General features: G+C 38.3%; 1 protein-coding gene across 2 annotated transcripts in view; it reads right to left on the bottom strand.

Moving 5' to 3' along the window:
* Nucleotides 1-22851, bottom strand: part of gabrb4 (gamma-aminobutyric acid type A receptor subunit beta4) — a 51992-nt gene that overhangs the window by 5821 nt on the left and 23320 nt on the right. For both annotated transcript variants that reach the window (XM_005931929.3, XM_005931928.3), the window contains exons 3-5: nucleotides 13705-13772; nucleotides 11427-11647; nucleotides 3364-3446 (exon numbers count right to left, since the gene is read on the bottom strand). In XM_005931929.3, the coding sequence (XP_005931991.1) occupies nucleotides 3364-3446; nucleotides 11427-11647; nucleotides 13705-13772 (372 nt within the window). The remainder of the gene's footprint in view (nucleotides 1-3363; nucleotides 3447-11426; nucleotides 11648-13704; nucleotides 13773-22851) is intronic.

Raw genomic sequence — 22851 nt, 5'->3', positions numbered from 1 at the left:
AAAGGACCGGACCGTTCCTGCTAAAAAACGAAACAAAAAACCCTCCAATGTGGCTGAATTAGAACAATTCTTCAAAGAAGAGTGAACCAAAGCTCCTCCACAATGATTTGAAAGACTCATTGCCAGTATTTGCAAATGCTTGACTGCAGTTCTTGCTGCCAAGGGTGGCTCAAAAAAGTGCATGTGGCATTTGTTTTTCACATAGGGATGGGTAAATTCGGACAGCTTTTTCTCCTTAATAAAAGCTATCATCATTTAAAAACTGTATTTTGGGTTATGTTTGTCTAATATTAAAATTTGTTTCACGATCTGGAACATTTACGTGTAACAAACTTTCATGTTTTTGTTGTAGTTTTTCATTTGGTGTATTTGTTAAGTAAAAGATCAAGTGTAGTCAAGCAGTGGGAGCAGGAAGAACACATTTTTGCTTAAGACTTAAATCTAGCAATCCATAATCACATGCTTCACTATCCCATCTCCTGTGAAGATATAGCCCCGTATGCATTAATATCTACATAAATTAACATATACTGTATCATAGGTATGACGCGCCCACATATTCTCAACTGGCAGTGCAATTGAAAGTGACCACAGTTAGATTTATGTCAGTAGGCCAGCATGCATTCACTGCAGAGCCGTTTCTCAGTCTGAGAAGTATTACTCCATTTCACATTCTACTACTCTGTGCTCAGACCTGGACTGCATTCAGTAAGGGACCAGGATTCATTACTATTAAATCTCTCTTTTAGGTTATAGGAAATGCGACATTGTTCATGAAATTGAAACAAGTGGCTGACTTATAAATCAAACTGATGTTTAATGTGCACCATTCACTAGTGCATAGCTTCCATGACTGTAAATAGCAGAAATGCATGCAAGTCTTTAATTCACAGCCTGTCCATATTTGATTGCTTATTGAAATCCCCGAGGGTAAATGCTAGGCAGTTTTATCTTGAACAACATGAACCACAAAATATCTGGTGTATTGAGCAAGTGGATTTGATTGATGGAACGGTCAATGAAAATGATCAAGCAAATACAATTTTTAATTACACCACAAGCATATTTTTCTCTCGGATAATGATTTATTGAAATTAAAGCATTTGGGGGAAAATAATATGTGAAACAGCTGCCAGCTAATGTTAGGAGTTGTATTTTATAGGAAAGTTTAAAGTGAAGTGCAGACTTTTAGTTTTTATTTCAAGGGCTTTTTTTTTTTTCAATAACTATTTGGGAATTACAGACACTTTTAAACACAGCCCACTCGTTTTCAGAGGATCAAAATTATTAATTGACACAATTTTAAATATAAGGATTGTTTTTTATACTTGGATGAAAATTCTTTGACTGGCTGAAATCTTGTTTGTGGTTCTATCTGCCTTCAGGTTTGTACTTAGTAACTGAAAAGCATGCACTGTTGGGTTGAGACCAGGAAATTGATAAATATCCCAAACCCTTCCTGGTCTTTTTGATACTTTGTTGATGTTTGTAGTTTTGCATTGTGCATCTTTTGGCAAATTATGGGTAGAGCATACGCTACTTTGAGTTTATGATTGTTTTTTACTTTGTTTTCTTTGTTAACACAAGTATTGTTTGATGGCTTTGTGTTGTGGTAGTGGTAAGACTGTTTATTAATCGGTGAGCATGGCTAACTTATTAGTCTTTCCCAAAATATCAAACTGCCCCTTTAGGACATACTGAAAAAGTTCAGATTTTTGAAAGAAACATACTACCTTATTCAAAGTATCTGGGTCCAGACTACCTTCTAAATGAATCATTGCTGATAAGCCCTGAATCTGGTGCTAAATGGAACCTAACCAATAACTAATTACTAGCTTCTTGCTACCGATATATTGGTTACATGTCTTATGTACAAATTATTCATTGAAATGTATGATGTGGATGTGATGGGTAGAGTTAGTATATTATTTATTAATGTGGACACTATGTTACACATTGAAAGTTCACTACGGTTTGCAGTATTAATTACTGGCCTTTGCCACTGAATAATCCACGGCTGGCTTGGTCCATCTGTCACACTGATGGCGGACTGTGACTATTAAAACTGGGACTTCAGCTCAGCCAAAACTTAGCCGCAACATTAAAAAGGCAGCAACCGGGAAAAAGATTTTGCCAGTAATAGGGACTATATCTCAACCTCACTTCCTATTTCATCAACTTAAGTGATGTCGTCATCCAAATAGATTCAATTTTCCTCCCTTTTCCTGTAAAGAACGCAGACAGTTCGAGTGTATCGGTGTTTTCCCAGACTACTGAAAGGAACCAAAGAAGTTATCTAATTTTTGTGCGTGTATTTCATTTCAGCTCAGTTTTGCAGTCATTTACGGTCATATTAGTTTCTCTCCTCTGCGTTCTTTGCTGATCTATGCACCCTAAAAACCCTTTTAGATTGATTACTGTCTCTTTTGGAGGTGAGTAATCAATGCACATCATCAAGCACTGCAACTTTTTCTTTTTCTGAAGGCAGTCATGAAGTCATATACGCCGAGGGTTAAACATCAGACAATTGCCATACATGTGCAAAGATGACAAATATCTTTCTAATTCCTCATGCTACAAAATAAACCAAAATAAAACTAAACTACTAATTCAATCTATATTGAATCTAATTCAATATAGATTACCTGTATTGTAGTGATTAGCTAGCAAAAAAGTCATGGTTGAACATTAGGGTGGAGCATACTGGGGGCCGTCTGCATTATGCGAAACTCTTGAACCTTTTATGCATCAGTTTATGAAGGAAAATTATTATCAGGCCTGGGGAGTAAAAATATGACAAAAATTCTGATATAAAATAGAATTAAGCTCCCAGACAAACCATACTGCTTTTAAATAATTATTCTCAGCTTTTCTTCCTCCTCACAGTTTGGGCCACTCTCCTTAAAAGTTGCTTTAGTTAATTGAGGCTGCAACACTGATTCTTTTTCATCCATCCTGCTTGAGATCATTGTCCTGCTACATGGTCCAGTTCCGGACAAGGTTTAGCTGTTAGACAGAGGGCCTCACATTTGATTGTACAATCATTTGATATACAGAAAAGGTCCTGGTCATGTCTCCAAAACAAGCCCAAATCATCACCCTTCCACCACCGTGCCTACATGTTTGTGCTGATATGGTTTTTTGGATTTTTCCAAATGCAGTGCATTCTTGCATACTTTTTCTAATTGTAGTGTCATGAATTTTAACATTTAACATGCTAACTAAGGCCTGTAGGGTCTGAGAAGTAGCTCTTGGGTTTTTTGCTATTTCTCTAAGCATTGCACAGTTTGACTGAAAACAAAAATTTATACTTATGGCTGTAGGTATGTTATTTTCTTTTGAAGGGTCTTTTGCATTACTCACAGCTTTCAATTTCCAGGGTGCAGTTCTGTTCATCAAGAGGGTACCTCCTTAAGTCCATCATGCAAGCAGCAGTAGTGGTTATCCTGTGAGACAAAGACAGAATAGAGACATGAAGACCTGGTACAGAAAAGACCAGATGAGGGGAGTAGTAAAAAGTCCAACAACAAGGAAGACATAGTGCAGTGGGGCAAGGAGTGGTCCTTTACCTGGAAGTTTCAAGTTCTAATCCTGCATGAATCCAAAACTTGCATTAACCTTTTTACGGCACATGTGAAGCTCATGGTCAGGAGATCTGCAGGAAGTAGATTTTCTTTTTTCAAATTCTTCCTTTTCTTGACATTTTTATATTTCTCCTTTAATATAGAGGTCATCATTTACCATGATGTACATAATAATGAACCATTAGTATGACGATTCCATAATCAAAATTCCCTTTAAGAGTAATTATTCTGCAGGTCATTGATTTGATGACAGTTTGTCAATACTCTATCTGTCCCTATGGGTCTGAACATACATAGCTTTGTAGGTTCTTTTCTATAAAGGGGAAAATGTGAGACTTCAGTGTGATTTATACATTTGTGATTTTTGAGGTCTGGTGACGTTATTTCGTTTTATGTGGATCACTAACTGCTCAGAGCCTGCATAGGATTTTGTCGATTTATGTTATTTATTGCTTGCTCTGAGATATGCATTTCTGCCAGGTAGCTTTAGAAAAATGTATGCATAGTAGCTTAATGCCAATAAATCAAGGCGCACGGGAAAGCAGCTTTGGCTACAAATTACACATGTGGGGGTCTTTGAGATATTCACCGGTGCAGCAGATTTTAGTTATTACATTTCTGCGGTTTATACCAGCTGGTATGTGTTCATCACACCAGTTCTCATTTGCTTACTGCTGCCCTGTGCAAGTAAAATATATTTACAGTAAATTAACTTTCAGGTCATCGCCTTGTGACAGAAGCAAGCAGCACATTCATGTGAGAGCATGATAGCACCTCACAAAGTTTCAGCTTTTAGAGGATGCAATACTTTCGGGATACACTGAATCATATAAGCCACAGATGCTGCCAGAGTCCATGGTTTTATACTAATATAGCAAGAAAATATACACAACCATCTACCATAACTAGAATTAGAAATACATTAGATAATAAGCTCTTTGTGCTGGAAATATATTGCTTGAACACAGAGTCTGTAAATTGGTCATGGTGGCGTGAACACAGTTCTGCTGGCAGGTAATTGGAAAACAAAATATGTTCTGCTGAAGCTGATTTGGCTATATTTACACCCCAGCATGTGTGGCTACTAAAGCCATGATGGCAAAAGGCACCATGAAGGGTAAAGAAAATTATACATGTACATAAACAAAGTGTGCGACACATATGTGTTTATTATTCACAATGACACTGTGCTGCATTCTGCTGCACAAGCAGTAAGCTGTTCAATCTGCATGCTGTTCTGCTCTACTGTACCGCACCTCCCTGTTGTCTCACAGCGATCTTCTGCTGAGAGGGTATAGCAGGGCCACTATTGTTACACACTGTGACAAGATAACATCATGCCTAATTACATTAACAGAAAAGGTCCCTTGGCAATCGTGATTCGAGACCAAAAGTTGAAAAAAGTCAAAGTTAACAATAATTACAGTTTAGAATTGCTATATGAGTCCATTTAGTCAGTTTCTCCCTGCACTTGTAATATGAGCACCATGAACACCATGTTAGAGAAAGACCAGGGTTTGGAGTAAACTAGATTTATGCAAACATACAATTGGGATTGTAGTTCATAGATAAAATAAACAGCTGAAAGTGGATAGTGCAGCAGTCCTTCGATATCATGATTACAATAATAAAGACAAGGAAAAAGTAGAACATTCACAGTTAAAAGAAACATTGGCTACCAGTTGGAAACAAACAGAGGTCTCCTGGGTTACATTTGAATGTTTCCTCTTGTGTTTAGCAAACCTGTCCATCCACCCAGACCACCTCCCTACATACCTTTACCTGTGACAGTCTACTACTACTACTTGCCTATGAGATGTTTTTTTTTTTAAAAAGGCATCATCATATTAAAAGTTGAGTCCTTTGCAGTTCAGACCGCAGAAAGAACACGGAGACAAAAAAGAAAGATAAATTATCAGAGATCATTTCAAATCATTTGGGGCTTCTGTTATAGATAGTCTACATACTAGCCAGGTTTGGTCTTGGTGCTGAAATTGCACTGAAAACTCAAGGAGTCAACAGAATTTGAGCTAATAGCCTCATGCAAACAGAAAGCAGCCAGTTTCCATTATCAATAATCTTGTCTCTTGCCTATAGATTATTCATCATGAAGTGCAGATATCTGCAGTTTTATGCAATCCCATCAAACACTGTGTTGTTTTTTTACATTGATTAAATGATCAATTTAACATTTTCCTTTACTGCAGTTAAAATTATTAATTAAAATAAGGTTAAAATCATAACTTTCTCTTTTTTTTAATGATTGCACAGCAAACATTAACAAAACATCCAAAAAAGAGAGCCACCCCCCTCCAGAGAAAACTAATACGATGGGTCCTTTTTGATCATAAACAGGAAGACAAATCCTGTCAAGACACTGTTACTATTCTTAAAAGACAATACCCCTGATACAGCAGCACAGCGGAGCAGTGGAATCCAGGCAGCTGCAGAAACAGCAGCTCAGAGTAATGGACAGAAATGAATTCTTTACCCCTCGGCAAAAAAAAGAAGAGAAGCCCACAAGAAATGAAATTGACTTTATATGTGACAGTTAACAAGTCAGGAGAGAATCATCATTGAGTAGGCACGAGCTTGGATGGCTCACAGCGAGGGGCTGGGATTTGGAAATGTCAGCAGATGTAGGTCAGCAACTTCCAGTCCCACAAGAGATGGTCAGCAGCCTCAGACCTGTGCATGCACTGCAGTCTGACACTCAGCACTCTCTACGCTCTGGATTTTAAGTTTATATGCAATGCAATTTAGTTGTCTTTGGAGGTAAAAGATGAAAGTGAGGTATGGGGAAGGGAGCCATCTCAATGGGCCGGCCATTGGAATTGGCATCTAACGCCTAAAGAAACCTTTGTGGTCAAAATTCTGTTTTGATGGAACTTTGCAGCTTCTTTTAAGTCACTGCATTGCAAAAATGATTCATGAACAAAAGGGCTGACTAGTATGCAGCCAGTAATATAAAAAATAAATAAATAAAAGGTTCATTCCACTCATTTCAAAGAATTATGCCAACATAACACCACTACTAAAAGCAATCTGGAGGTGGATCCCAGAGGCTCGGCACTACAGACTGGTAGGCTTTCAGATATCTGAGCAAAAGTTGTGACGCCTACGCAGTCTACTCCTGTATCCATCTCTGTGTGGTAGTTTGCTTACCAAAGAAGATCACTGTAGTATCACAATGCTTGGCTTAATAAACAGAGCAACATGAGAGAGCAGATTTACAGAAACGGGAAGAGAGAGAACACAATCTGGCGAGAGCTTAGCTCAACAAAGCCCTCAATGCTCATATTGGCTCGTTGGTTTGCTGGTGATGATTCAGCCTCTGAACCCATTGGCAAGTTAGAAAAACCTGCTCAACAGTTTTTTACTGAATACATCTTCTTTTAGTGATGTTGGAAGTGACTTTGCGTGCAACAACCTGATGTTCCCATGCATCTTTTGCGGTTTGTTATACGTAATAAAGCACAAGGTTCAAATCTATCTGTAGAATTACCTGGTACAACCGAAAACAAAGAGCTTAAAGAACCAAAATGTTGCAATGATGGAATTTCATTGTTTGCTTTTTTTTTTTTGTATTTGCATTCATACAATTCCTTCATCTCTGGATTCTTGTGGGCAAGCACAGCACTAATAATTCATGTGTCACAAGCATTTCAAGTAAGTGTTGAATTCAAAATATTAAGTTCAAAACTGTTCTGTGTGCATGTATGGGTACCTAACTTGATCCTCAAGCAATAGCTGAAATTAAAAAAATATATACTAGAAACTGAAGTGTTAAAACTGCTTTAAAGGGTTCAAAGCTAAACTGTATGGACTATTACTTGAACAGTGCATAATCCTGTTAAAGTATTACCCTAAAAAAATGTTAATTAAATCTATGAATAAAAGTAACGCAGCAAAAAGTGCCTTTTATCCCACTGAAATTTATTGCTGTACGAGAAAAAAGAGACACAAGTACTTTGAAATTATGCACAAGCCTAGTTAGACTGTCACATCAGAAGAACTGGTTTGTGATCCGAACCATTCTTGGAGCATTGATCATTGCTGCATCCACAACTCTCCATTGCAATCTATGTATTACAATACGAAAAATTTAGAACTAAGGATAATTATTACCGTTTACTTTATTAAAGTAAATTAAGTCGTAGCGCAGAACAGAGTAGTCTTTGAGTTATAGGTCTGAATATAGCATCTTTTAAAATATCTTTTTCGTGTGTGTTTGATCATGAGAAAAATTGATTTAAAAAAAAAGTTGGTGCAATCTGACTGGTAATCTGGAAGAACAAAGGCTGCTGGTACAAAGAATCATTCACCATTCAACACTCAAAGCCACATCAGTGGGTAAAAAATGACGGTGCCTTTGTGAAGCAGAGACACTTTTAAGCTTTTACCCAAAATGATTATAAAAATAGAAGTAGTCGAAGAACGCAAGTTAGATTAGAATCACAGTAAATTGTACGAAACAAAGCACATTTTTAAAAAAACAAACACAAAAAAACACCAGTGCTAGCACATTTCACAGTGAGTGGGTAGAGAACAGGACAAGGTGCAGTAGCGTGTTTAATGTGATTGTCCACAGTTTGTGTCTATCCCCCACGTCCTGCTCAGTAGCAGGACGTGGGGGATAGACTCAAACGGGGAGGGGCTGCAATAAAATCCATTTAAAGACACCGAAAACCTCAGGCACTCTGATTTGAGAGTCACAACAATCAATTGGCTTGAACTCAGACTACAAACATTTATTGTGCATTGTCTGTTCTGGTTGTCCTCACAACCTCTGGGCAAAAGACGAACAAATCAAGAAAGCAATTTCATTACACGCTCATGGGAAGCTTATAAAGGCCCTGGAATCACCACTGCATGTACGATTATGCACTTTTTTCTAATTACACACTGCTGACAAAAATCAAATCTGAGACCATCTACTATACAGCTTACAGCAGACAACACCAAACTGTAGTACGGCTCAGGACGAGCTGTTGAAGAATTAGCTGACGTTAAAATCCCCTGGAACGGACTTCGCTTTCCATTTTGTGCATGCGGAATAAAAAGCCAGCCGAGGTGCAAATGCAGGTGTAATGCAATTTTCTTCTGGCTCTGGTCCATTTTGCTACCCTTGTGCCTCTTTCTGCGGGCGCAGAGGAACCTGCATGTGTTGAGCCGCGCTGAGTGGAGCAGCTGGGAATGTTTATTCAGATCAGGTGGCGCAGTGTAATTTGGTACCATTTTGGCACAAGTCTCCACCTGCTTAAACTGGCCGCTGCACAAAGTTGTTATTTTATTCCACACACATTCAAAAACTAACAAAGCTAAATATTTAATGGGGTAAAGCCAGAGATTTCACTTGGTATATGCTATTTTGTCCGTGCTATTTTTCTATTTGCTTAATTAGTACCTGCATGGAACAATTTTAAATACTTTTTTTCAAGTTCCCTTCCTTAAAATACCAAAATAGTGTACTAGCCTTCATAAAGGATGTACTCTCCAAGTCCCCCTCTAGTCGTTCCCAATGTGATCATCAGCTGGATGTATGTAAACAATGTTGGATATATAACGTTCCCCATCAAACAGCAACTCTTTTTTTTTTGTTTTGTTAAAATAATATATTCATCCTATTCCTGACTTGGAGAACAGAAACACAAGTACAGATTGTACTTGTCTGGTCAGAAGCTAAAATTAGCTTGGCATGCCTGTGTGGAATTGTCACAGTAGATCCAGATGAAACCGTCTCACAGATATTTGTTTGCCACCTCTGCATCAGTGAGGATGCATTTCTGTTGAAGTGATAATAGCCCTGTGACGAGTCATAAGAAGAAAAAAAAATACTTTTGCAGTCACATCTCCTTTTGTGTCAGCACCAATTTGGTAATTTGGCATTTCTGAATGCTGATTATCGCATTAATAATTCATTACTTCATATGATGTAAACCCTGTCGCTGACATTTTCCTTTATTTGGCGAACAAAACGCCTTCCCAGCTTCTTTGCCTCTGTCACACTACTTTATTTTAATAACTTGTGTTAAGAAAAGCAGCAATCCATTGTGAGTTCCATAAACCTTACTTTAAGCAGTGCCCAGGGGATTTTTAGATGGGTCCCTCTGTGCGCATTTGCTGTTGACTGAATTGTCTGGTTCGTCACAGTGATCTGGGACATTGAGGTGGTGAGCATTTTAAACCTTTTTTTTTAGCCTTTCTGGGTCAATGAACCTTTGCTTTAATGTATTCGTCACTGCTTCCAAAACATCGTGATTGTTTCAGGTCAAGCTTATAACTTTGCAGACCATTAACTTTAAAAATAAAACTTGAAAGTCTGTTTGTTGTTACCAAAAATAAATCTGTCATATTTCATCCTGCCAAAGGACCAGATGATATGGGCTAGCAGAGGTGATCTTGTTTTTCCAGCTTAAATGTGGTTTAAGGTTAGTAAAATATACCACTTGATGAAGGAAATGGCCGGCAGCACAGCAACAGTTGTTCAGGTTATCGTAAGAGCTGTATGTATGGATGTTCAGCAGTTTGCAAAAGTTTTAGCAATATCGAAATACTTATGATTCTGCTGTACTATTTATTTTACGGCTAATGCTGTTTATGGTCACAGTGAGACGGGTCCTTTACTGGCACACGTGGAATGTTTTTCTGTGCTCACATTATATTTTCTGGGGCTTAGACTTCTTCTAGTATAAAAGTAAAATGTAAAAGGCAACAAGAACTCTGTCCAGTTTCTTTCCAGGCTGTGGGCAGAGAAACATCCTGGAAAGATTTCTAATCAGTTGCTGAGGAAAATGGAGCTGCACATAGCCACACTCACACTGGGACATTTCATAGTGTCCAGTTCCTTCTCACTTGACCTGTTGAGACTGCAAGAGCCAATCTGCCTCTAAGTTCAGCTGTGTAACAAACTTTGGTAATGATAAAAATGATAAATAATAATTACGCAGTCTCATCTGTATTAACATTAAATGGCTCAGTCATGCTACAGCAAAGACGGGATAGCAACCTCCTTGTAAAAGATTGGTGGTTGCAAGTTGATTGGATTGATTTTTTTTTTCTGATTTGGTGCCCAACTGTGAATAGCTGTGGCAACAGCAAGGTGACTGCACAGGCTGCCTGGTGGAAGGCAAGCAATTCTGACTTAAACAGTCAGTCTCAGACAGATTGCAGACAAAATAACTAACTAACTTCCAAACGCATTGCTATCTATTTGAGTCAGTATTCACTGATAAGGGCACGCCTGTGACAGGCCACTTTCCAACAGGGGGATCAACTCAACTGGTTGTAGTTTGGTTATACTGCTATACAAAAGCAAGGCTGGTGAGTACCTGTGTCATTTTGTAGTTCAGTTGAAGTCCTGGAACACCTATGTCACTGTTTTTGGAGGAATTGGTTTGGGCTGGATTACTTTATTAACGGGATATTATCACAAACAGATTACATGTAATTGCCATCTTGACCCCATTCAATAGGACATGATAGCAAACTGATAGTACACTGACTCTGTCCTATTGCCATGTTTTCCCAGCTTGACATACCAAAGTTGCTCTGCAGACAGAGACTGTTTGCGGGTTGTTGTAGACCTGGTCTACTTAAAAGTTCATTTCACACGGTCGCAGCAACCAATAGTCATCAACCTAAAAATTAACTGCACTCTTAGTGTCACAGCATTGCTATTATGATGTGAAAGCAAATAAAACAACAGTTGGACGGTAAACAGAGAAAAAGAAAGACAGAAGAGTGTGGCACAATGTATCCACAGCACCGATGCTTGCCTGATAAGCCACATTAAAATTAACCAGCAACCCACGTAGTGCGTAGCGTTTTTACTGCTCTTACCTTAATCCATATAAGACGGTGCCATCAGGGTGCAGTCGGATCATACGGTTTTTTACTGTCACACCATGAAGAAAGGACTTCTTGTCATTAAGGAAGTAGGTGTCAGGGAGCCAAAGCTGGTCTGCTACACGGTTGTCCAGAGTTAGGTTTAGGTTCAGCTCACCATAGGCCAACCGTTTATCTCGCCAGCTCTGCTGGAAATACATTGTGATGGTATAGTCCTGGGAAGAAGTAAAGGAAAAACCAACATAAACCACAGGCAAAAAACAAACAAAGAAACAAAAAAGTACTCAACTGTACTCAAGGGGAAAAGTAGACAGTTGTTTTAGATTAACTGCTGCTCAAAAGTTAAGTGCAGAAGAAACTAGAAGATGCTTAAGTGAATCTCAGATCAGGAAAAAACATCTAATGTTTCTGATTGTGTTAAGGAAAAGCGTGAGAGAGAAGGATTAGGAGGAGAAATGCAGTGAAGTGGAGAAATATCGTCTTGCAGCTAATGTATCCCCTGTAGCCAAAGGGCTGTGCTGTTAATAGTGCTGAGAAAAACACGAGTACAGGCGCTTAATGTAAAACCTACAAAGTGCAAAAAAAAAACAACGGCGGCTTTCGATGCATCTCAGATTATTAGAGTTAAATAACAAGTTTACCCACACTCTGCATTTGAGCATGATGCCTATTAAGAGATCTGGTATCCTTCCTTTCTGATTTATTATTAATGACATAATATTTTTTCAGAAAACGCCTCACCCGTGTACAAATGAATGGCCACGGGGCTCGTAATGAGAACTAAACCAAACTACTGATAAACAACTCAATCACCCCTTTCAGTGACATTTCTCATTAATAATCAGCAATTTTAGATGCAAATTCAAGGAAAGGCACTCTAACGTCATTTTAAAAAACACAACCCAATGAAATTTTCTGCTACTCAAAAACCTGCAAACGCATCGACTGGCTGAAAACACTGACATTTTATGTTTTTGTTTCATTAAGACCGTGAATTTTTAATAATCAGTCTGAGTGACTGATTGTTAGATGTCTTGATGCATTCTCAATCATCCAGGAAAGTAAATCTACAAAAGTTGATGCTGTGATTGCAGCCATTCCCCAACTCTCTGTGAATGGTACTCATGGCCATTGATCAGTGGGTTTTGGTCAGTGGTTGTTGATCAATGGTCATGAGAATTTGCGTAATTAACCTGACATCTGACCTCCCAGCCCGTTGTTCCTTCAGTGGGCTGGTTTCAGTCATTATGCAAATATACTGTTTATAAGATTGGGGAAACCTGCAGTCAGCTGAGTCTGAAGAAGTCACTTGGATGAGTGATGAAATATTTTTCCTACAAAACGCTACGTCCAGATGAACAGAATCAACTTTAGGGGATTGTTAGATGTATGTCAAATCACAAATAAACTTTGAATTTTTGGAAAATTATTCCATCACTCCAGAAGCAAAAAAAAGCCATACAGCAGAAAATAATAACAATAATCATAATTTTAAAAAGCTGCCACACTATGTGGGTGGCTATATCATGCTGAGTGAAAGAAAAAGAACGCTAAGAGACAGGATGATGTCATTTCTCAGACATCAGCCATAAAAAACCTGCAGTCAAATCTCAGTGTCTCATTCAGTAACAAGCAGAAGCAGTTGTCCACCATCACACGTATCCACAGTCTGTGTGGCCGTTCAGTCCAACTGAACTGTACAAAACACAGTTAGTAATGTTTGTAGCTGGAAAGCCTTTGAGCAATCCTGCCTTTGCTGATTCTGTAAGCAAGTATTTGCCTTGGTATTTGCAAGTGCTGTGTGATAGTTATTTACTTGGTACTGATCCCATGCAAAGTAAATGCAGGGATAATATTGCCAATACTGATTAGAATGATCATTAATTTGCAATTTGACCACTAAATCACTGTGATCGGATACCACAGTAATTAGTGAACACACCAAAACACACCTTTAAGCTTTTCATGTATTTTCAAGTCTTCAAAAAACACTAATTTTGAAGACCTGGAATTTAAATGTGCTTGTCTCTAAAGCACTTTGGATCATCTTTTATTATTTAAATGTGCTGCAGGCTATAAATAAAAATAGATGTGACAGTCAACACAGAAATATTCAGATATTTTTCATAGCGAGTGTTTGAGATATATTTTTGGGGAATTTTGGTATCTGATATTTAATATTTGCATGGTTTAGCATGAATCTAGTCTCTTCTTGCAAGGTTGGGAGTTCCTAGTGTGAAGCCCTCCTTAAAACAATGAGATCTGAACTTACCATGTTTACTTCTGAGATGGAGTCTATACTTGCTATGTTGATGCTCATTCCTACGACGACTGGAGGACCTGAGGAGAAAGGAAAACTTGGCGTCACCAAAACGCTTTTATTTTTTCTTTTCTTCTTAAACACACATATTTTGAAGCGATGCTCTAACATTAAACTGCTTGATAAATTCAGCAGCATCCACCCAGCCACATCAGACAAAAAAAAAAAATCAAACTGAGCACAAATATAAAGGTTAGTGCTTAATATGTGCAGTTGCCAGTGGGTGGATGCAAAGCCCAGCGTAAAGATGAGCCCCTTTCAGAAGCCTCTGAAACCACACGGAGAAAATGCTCTCGTACATACACGTTTCTATACTAGCAGTTTATGGAAAAGAACGAAAAGAGTGAACAACGCCTCATTTACATGATTATAGTGCATGTGACAGATATGCATGCTGACTCTCTTACAAATACAATAACCACATACCCATTTCAGTGGTCACACAACTTTAGGTTTACGAGGTGTATGCATTCACAGTGCACATAAAACCACAGTCACTGTAACCAACAGCCAGTGACACCATGTGACTGTGCTGTATACAGTCATGAATACGCATGAGACATTGCCTCAAATACAGGAAGGCACACTGTAACACTAAAAAATGTAGATGCATTTTTTGCAATGCAATAAGCGCTTGCTTGTTCTTTTCTTAATGCCTTGCATTGGCCTTAACTGGGGGAACAGATCTGTTACCATTAGTTCTCAGTGTTTTATTGGTGCAAAATACAGCCTTCCCATTCCCTGTTCTTCAAACTAAGTCACCTTTATTTTGGTTGATGGAGCCACAAAATATAATTTGCTGACACGGAAAACAGAAACAGCAATAGCAGATCAGTGATTGGTTCATGTGGCAAAGCTGAATCAGGGAATTCAGATGATGTGCCACAGTTTTATAGTGGAAGTGGCATTTGCATAGGAATCATAACTACGAGAAGAAAAAAAGCAACTCTGCTGCAGTGTGTACAATCTAATATATCATCATACATACCCGAAAGACATCAGACTCATAGCTTTTTACTAAAATGAATCAATGCGATAGCTACGTTATTAGTGCACTGCTGCTGTGTGAACTGCATGTGATATACTACTGTATATCATATGCATGGATATACTGCATCTACAGTATATCATTTTTCAGGGACTGGTGGCACACATTAATTAGAAAATAGAAAGGAATAAGGACGAGATGATAACTTTTTTTTAATCACAAGCAATGACTGGTTTGTTATGCTGATTGTTTCTTCGAATTTTCTCTTTTTTAAATAAAAGTTTACTAGGCCATCATTTCCTGCACAGTTTTAACTGCACAGTGAGATTCCTCAGCATTAGCTGCTGGTAATAGGTACTGAAAGTGAAAAATATTTTTGGAGTTTCATTGGAACAGAAGTATCAAGTAGAAAGCACCACCAATAATTACTTTTTTGTAATAACACAATATAATTAACACATTTTATGAATATGTATATTGTTACAGCCTATTGTGATTCACAGAGTCAGAGAGTGACATACAGCTGATGGTTATACTGCACAAGTTCACATAGACAGATTCTTTGCCCAAAACAGATCTAAGACTTCACCTCTGGATCCTCTAAAAATATAACACTCTGAAATAAAAAAAATATATATATAAAAAAAAAAAATATTAATAAGAAAAAAAAAGTTGACAGCTGCTTTAGATGACGAGAGCTGTGGTGATGTTAAAGGTTGGAAACTTGCACAGTTCAGAGGCCATAAGGATTTTAAGTGTATAAAAATCACTAACATAACCCAGATCTGCCCAAATAATCTCACCATACAGAGTCTAGATGCATAAAGAGTCCCCATGACTATGCTTCTGATTATGGCTAAAAATAGAGTTCAATCTAGCCTGTCAGTCTGCTCTCAATAACTATAGTGTGTGTTTCTGTGATACAAACATCGATCCATAAACTTTATGTCTTGCCTCTGTAGCTTAGAGCATGGAACAAACTGTGCAGTCTAATTCATGACCAACTCTGACCAACATAATGACTAGGAACATTTTGTTTCAGCAGAAAGGTGAATGAAATAAACATTTCTGCTAGAATTAGCTTTGATGACTAATCGACTTATTTAAACTGTTTGTGTTTTGACAAACTTCATCAATTATACTAAATAACACTGCAATTGGCACTGACAGATTGTCTGTGTTTCTCTTTTCATACTGGTGCAACATCCTTTATTAAATATTTAATTGTGTACCGCATTAGAACATTTAATTGTACTCCAGCACTCTGGAACAACTTTTTTAAAAAAAATACAGCGGGGTCCGAGATCTCCAAGCAATTCAGAACAGAGTGCTCACTGACGTGACCAGGAAGCCAAGACGGTTGTTGAATGTGGCTAAAACAAATGATTTAACGAGTGATAGTTTGCATGCTTGGGAAGGTTCAGACAGCCTCTTGCAGGGCACTCTGCAAGGAACTGACCCAGCTCCAAATGTTGAGTCTTTGTCTATATCAAGATCATACCCAATAAATCATTTTGCACCTCATTCCTCCTTAACGACACTTATGTTACACATTTCAGTGCATCATTCTGCTTAAACTATCATCTGCAACCTATAGGTGTAACTGTACTGACACACATGTGTGGGTAAAACATTGTTAAATTTAAAAACAAAACCTGTGGCAGCTTTGTCATGTATGAAATATTAGCACATATGTTAAGTGGTCACAATAGTTGGATTGGCAAATTAGTTAATGGGATTAGAACTGTGTTACCATTTGCGTACTACACATCAGGCATAACATTATGACCACCTGTCTCATATTGTGTTGGTCTCTCTTTTGCTGCTCAAACAGCCCAGAACCATGGACCCTGTACTGGACCCCTGTAGGTGTAAAGTAGTTTCTGATACCAAGATGTTAGCAACAGACCCTTCAAGTCCTGTAAGTTGAGAGGTGGAGCCTTCGGACTTGTTTGTACAACACATCCTAAAGATACTCAATTGGATTGAGATCTGGGGGATTTGGAGGTGAAGGCAACACCTTAGACTCATTGTTTTGCTTCACAAACCATTCCTGAACACTTTTTGCTTCGTGGCAGGGCGCATTATCCTGCTGACAGTGACCATGGCCATCAGGGAGTACCATTTCCATCAAAGGGTGCGCATGGTCTGCAGCAATGCTTAGGTAAGTGGTACGTGTCAAAGTAACATCCACATAGATGGCAGGACAGCAAGGTTTCCCAGGAGAGCATTATCACTTTTGATAGATACTGACCACTACAGACCAGAAACATCCCAAAAGAGTTGCAGTTTTGGAGAAGCTCTGACCCAGTCGTCTACCTATCAAAACCTTACTCTAGCCTATTTTTCCTGCTTCTAACACATGAACTTTGAGGACAAAATGTTCACTTGCTCCCTAATATATCCCACCCACTAACAGGTGTCACGATGAAGAGATAATCAGTGTTATTCACTTCACCTGTCAGTGCTCATAATACTATGCCTGATCGGTGCAATCTTGAGGGTCATGAAATAACCCCCGAAGCCTCACTGCAACAATCTATGGCTTTAGAGAATTAAAAGGCATATCAGATGTCCGCTGTAAAACACAACAGAATCAGACGATCAAAAAACAGCAACAATACAAACATTCTATGATATTCTATGATAAAATGTGATAACATGAATGAATCTGCTACTATTCTGGGGATCTGACTGAAAGACCCGCACACGTTCTCTCCTATACTCTGCAAATTCTTCTTCTTTGACTCGTCCCACTACTCTAAATACCCTAAAGCTCTGTCATCTTTCCTGACCCATCTTTTCCTTAAAAAAATGGATGATGGAAGGGGGTATAGGGCCATTTTCCATCACACTTTGTGAAAGCAACCAGCAACTGTTTTCCCCAGAGATGCCAAAGTACATTCGTTCGCTAGATGAAAACAGAAAGCACCAAATCTCACCTCTCTCTCTCCCACCCTCCCTCCCTGTCTCCCTCTGCATATGTTGACCCTGCTTTAGAGGAGCAGAGTCACTCACTTCACTACCACAGCTTTCTTGAAATAAAACTGTTGCCTGCACTTGCACTTCACAAGTTGGAACGAAAACAAACACCATTAGACGTTGATTTTCATAAAAAAAACAAAACCCAACAGTAGCCACCACATACTTTCTTGTTCTCCGCTGCAAATGTTTCCAACCATCTCTTAGTCTGTCTTTTTAATAATTTATCAAAGGTTGGGATCTGTGGAAAAAGAAGGGTGCGAATAAGAGGAAGAGATCATAATGTCCCAAGGCAAGCCATATTGTGTGCGAACAATTAGCGAACTAGCGTGTAACACTAAGTTTTTCAAGAAGCCTCTGAATGTGTCAGCCTGCTCTGGCTCGCTGACGGGTTGCTGGCCAGCATCGCAGTAGGAACAGCTTGTAGCACATGTCTGATGATGGTCTGGGCATAGATGTGGTGCATTAAAATGGAAAAGAGGCAAAAACAATATGAGTTGATCTTTAGTCGCCTACTGGTTTCTCCTCATGTGGTTCCTCGTGAAACTGGGCACAGGGACATCACTCAGGGAACAGAACAGATTTACTGAAATTTTACTAAATTAAAGTCACCCTGTGGGGTTTTTTGATGTCCACTCGCATGGCAGTGTAATGACCACATGCTCTAACAGCATGAAGATTTTCCTGTGCGTGTGTGCTACATGGGTCGACTGTAAAGGCGAGCATTGTTGGTGGTAAAGAATCAATTAATCACATTAATCATTTTAAATGTAAGTGTTTAAAATGGGTTCTCTGTAGCAGGGCATCATGATTATAAACATAATACTATGTTTTTCTTATTTTATTTGCTCTTCATTTGATTTGGGTGAATTTGTACTCTAACATCACAACACAATTTAGTGTGTTTTTTTTTTAGGTGGACATTAAGATGTAATGTATAATATTTCCCCAAGCTTTCACAGTATCAGCAGAGGTGACTAGACTGAAGTCTTCTTAATGCCCATAGCATGTAAATAAAAGATGGCAACTGCCTCTGGGTCTGAAAAGTGAATATGATACAAATGTGCTTTAAACCTACATTTTTTCTAGCGGCCAGCAGGGGGCAGTCTATGAGAAAGAATCCTAATTCCACCTTCACGTGTGACCCCCAGGAAACCTGAAGGATTTCTAATCTCGTTTGCTAGTTTTAAGTTGTAGTTAATGTACTCGAATGGTAATTTTGCAAATGATGCTGCCTTTTAGATTGAAACAGACCATAAATATACTATAGATTGTGGCAATGATGACAAATCATTATTGTTTGGTCAAGTAGCGTCCTGTCCTGGAATTCAGTCAGACTCATCAGTCATGACATCGGGTTTGAAAGGAACTCTCAAACTCAAGGCTGACCTCCGTATGTTGTTGTCTTTTTTTCCCCAGAAGGACACTGACTATTTAGTTAAAATAATGGATGAAAAGACCAGTAGCGCTATCTTAAAGGATGGAGAAGCTTATGCTGGTCACATTTACTGAAAGGCACCAAAGAGAAACTTGCACAATTTTCATCAGGTTGAATTTTATTAAAATAAAGGTCAATAAAAGGCAAAGGATCAGTAAACTCATCTTTGTTTTTTAAAATACAAATCAGTCAGTGATCTCATTCACTCCATATTTTCCCCCTTGCTCCTGCAGTGACTGTGATGGGACCCCAACAGTGGGTCCCATCCCACATTTTGAGAACTACTGCTTTAAACGAATAAGATATAAATGTGTTTCTTTTCTTGCCAGTAGTCATTATTGTCATGGCTCATTAGCATGGAGTGGTGTCCAGTAGATTTCCTAAATGGTTCATAAACAGAAAATAAGCCAATCTGATTTCATTCCTTGATGACAATTGTTTTTCTTTTTGAGCCCTTGCGTCCCCTCCTTTGCTTTTCATCTATTATGTATGCTGTCCTCTGAAGTCCAACAATGTGTTGCCACATTTAGCTTGCAGTCTAACAGCCTTATTTTGCCTCAGGGCAACCGATGTAGGGGGCAGTGGAGCTGCCCCACTTAATGTTTTCCATGGCAATGGCAGTTCAAATCAAAACAAAGTACGTTCATTGCTGGGGAGTGGCATATCCTGATTTCAACTGAGGGCAGGGCACACATGTCTTTGTAACTAATCTTTTGACTGCTAATCATGTTTTTTTCTAATCTTAGCTGATAATCCTAACCTGACTAATATCTGAAAAGTCGTTATTTATTATAAAGAAAATAGAGCAGGTTTAAAAAATGCCTTTGTTTGGGTTTGTTTTGTTTTTTGGGTTTTTTTGGACACTCTAGACTATATATGGTCCCTCAAATGTTATTAGGCTGGCTATTTGATGACTAGCAAAAATCACGAACTGCTTCCATTATGAAGTGTTAATAACATCCAAAGCGCCACTTCTATGCTATGCTTCAAACACAGAATTACTACTTTTATTATGTGTTTAACACATATATGTGCAATATGTGCATTTCCTTTAATGTGTTAGCATAATGTAACATAATCAGCCACAAAGTACAGTTGCAGTTGCTATTACAGATGTTTATCATAATCAGAAGTCAAAATAGTGCTTCTTTGATTCATGTCAGTTTCTATGCATAGTACATGTAAGAGCGTGACAGGTCAGGGAGGAAAGAAAAAGAGAGTCAGGCTTCCCTAAATTGGGTCTTTACTACGATTGTATTTTCTTATATATTAAAAACATGTCTAATAATGTAAACCTTAATCAGTCTAATGTCTGGGTGCAGCCACAAGAGGGCATCATGATAATATTCCCTCCATATTTGCGCTTATAATTTGGATGTTTTCATAAATTAAGCCAGATAAATTACAAAGAAAGAAAGAAAGAGAGGATCAATAGCACATTCAACACAGGACCAGCATAAGGTGAACTCGATATAGAATCCTCCTTAAGAAAGCTAACCGCTAAATATGTGGTTTAATATTGCATAAATGTTTGACATTCTCTTGCAGCAATGGTTTCTGATGAAATACTTCATAAGTTATATTGTGTTTGGACATTTGCATTTGATCATCTACACAGAAAAAAATAAAACAGAATAACTTGGATCTTAATTAAAGAAAGCATTATTCCTCATAACCTGTCAGTCGAAAAAAGCCTTCTGAAAACAAATTTGCGAGATGCCAAAGAAAACACCGCCTCTTATATAAAAAAATAAAACTCTGATAATAAACCCATTGCCTAGCAACAGAGGGTTCCATAGCAACTGTGCAGCATTTTCCCTTCAGTGTTGCAAGAGAAGCGTGATGATTTATCCAGCTGAATCTGTATTTGTTTTTGTTTTTTCATTTGTTTTTTTCTCTTTATGTTTTGGTTTTATTCAATGGAAACCTTTTTTTTTCAAGACAACACAACAATGTGTCCTACAAAATGCTTTCACTACAGCGGCCTCAGTTAGCTGCTTCATGATAGAGATCAACCGAAAACAACAGCGGAAAGTGCAATAAATAATAGAAACGCTACCTTTGCTCAAGAAGCCAAAGGGTGTCTCTGATATGCATCAGCAGAAGATTACAAAACAACATGACATCTTAAAATCCAATATTTCAGCAGCCTAATTATACAGCAGGTCTATTCCGGCTTTCATGTTACATTCATCCCGAACACTGAGGAAGGAACAACGTGTCTTTTTTAAAAAATTATAATCTAAGACCCTTATGAACTCCAAATGAACACATCATATACATTAGATTTACTGTAATTTTGTGGCTGCTAAAAGTAGGATCAGCTTGGAAAGAAACAAATGCATCAGATCAAGTAATCATCACGAGCACATGTGAACAATATACGGTTAAAACTGAAACGAGGCGGTGATGTTTGCTTTAGGAAACGCATACATTGAGAGGGAGGCAGTTCTGTACTTTCACGTTTCCCCGCATGTATCAGTGTCTTTATGAATGAAGTTATTTAGGTCACCACAGGGAGCTACTGTAACTGCTGACTGAACGTATTCACCCTAAACCCTCAAGAACTTAAATATCCTCACAAAGCTATATAAGTGAAGAAGTCATCTTTTGACATTTTTAGACACACGTCTAAAAAAAAACAAAAACATGATAAACTGCAGTTTCAGTCGTAACGTGTGCAGCCAGTTTAGGTCTGTGCAGAACGCTAGGTTTTTATTACTTTTAATTATTAGTATTTTTCTTCTGCTTTCTACAAGCTTCAGGGTAGCAAAGACCCGGAGTCTGTACCCCAGCATGCAGTGGGCAGGACACAAGTCTCTTGCAGGGCTAACACACATAGACGGATGAACACAGTCACACCTACGGACAATTTAGAGTTTCCAGTTGCTGTGCATATATCAGGTCTGTGGAAGGAAACTGGATCACTCTTTCAGAACCCAGCGCAGCCTAATGTTTTCCCTGAGGTCTCATCGATAGGGTCAAATATGTCAAGTACTGAGCATTTAATCAGGTTATTTTCCTATTTTTAATTTTTAGAATTTCAAAATAAGTGAAATTAATGTAATGTCAAGTTTGTTTAATATTTGCGTCCTGTGCGTATCCCATGATTGCAACCCGTTCTTCTGTCCCGTCTTAATCATTCATTCTTCACACTTGTTTGTAACATTTAGTTCTCATTAAAACACAGACAAAATAAGTTATTTGATACCAATGTTGCATTCTGCACTGTCCAAGGAAAGCAACCAAGTGCAAAACTGCAAGCGCCGCCAAAACCGAAGACCCTGAGCCAGTAAATAAGGCGAAATCATTAAACCAAAGGGGCCTGAAAAAGGACAGAAGAGTAGACAAAAGAAAATGATGAGGTGAAACAGGAGAGCAGAGGCAGTACATCACAGGAAGTCAGAGAGACAGAGGATAAGTAAAGGTGGCCTCATCTTATCGTCCTATCCTGTCACAAACCTCAGGCCTGATATATGAAACCTACTTAGATACTGCACTAAAAAGCTGGAAACAGAAGACGCTTCCTACTTACGAAACACTGCACATATTACAAATGAAATTTCCAACTCCTACATTATAATCCCACAAGGAACATTATTAAAGTAGTCTGAGGGGAGTAAGAGTGAATTGAAAGGTTTGACTTCTTTTTTTAGAAGCAAGTGCAGTTGTTGAGAGACACTAAAATAGC

Source organism: Haplochromis burtoni, unplaced genomic scaffold (genome assembly GCF_018398535.1).
Source record: "Haplochromis burtoni strain Fernald_Lab_line unplaced genomic scaffold, NCSU_Asbu1 Contig_152, whole genome shotgun sequence".
Lineage (NCBI taxonomy): Eukaryota > Metazoa > Chordata > Actinopteri > Cichliformes > Cichlidae > Haplochromis > Haplochromis burtoni.
The sequence above is the reverse complement of the archived record's forward strand: the minus strand, read 5'-3'. Positions and strand labels throughout refer to the sequence as shown.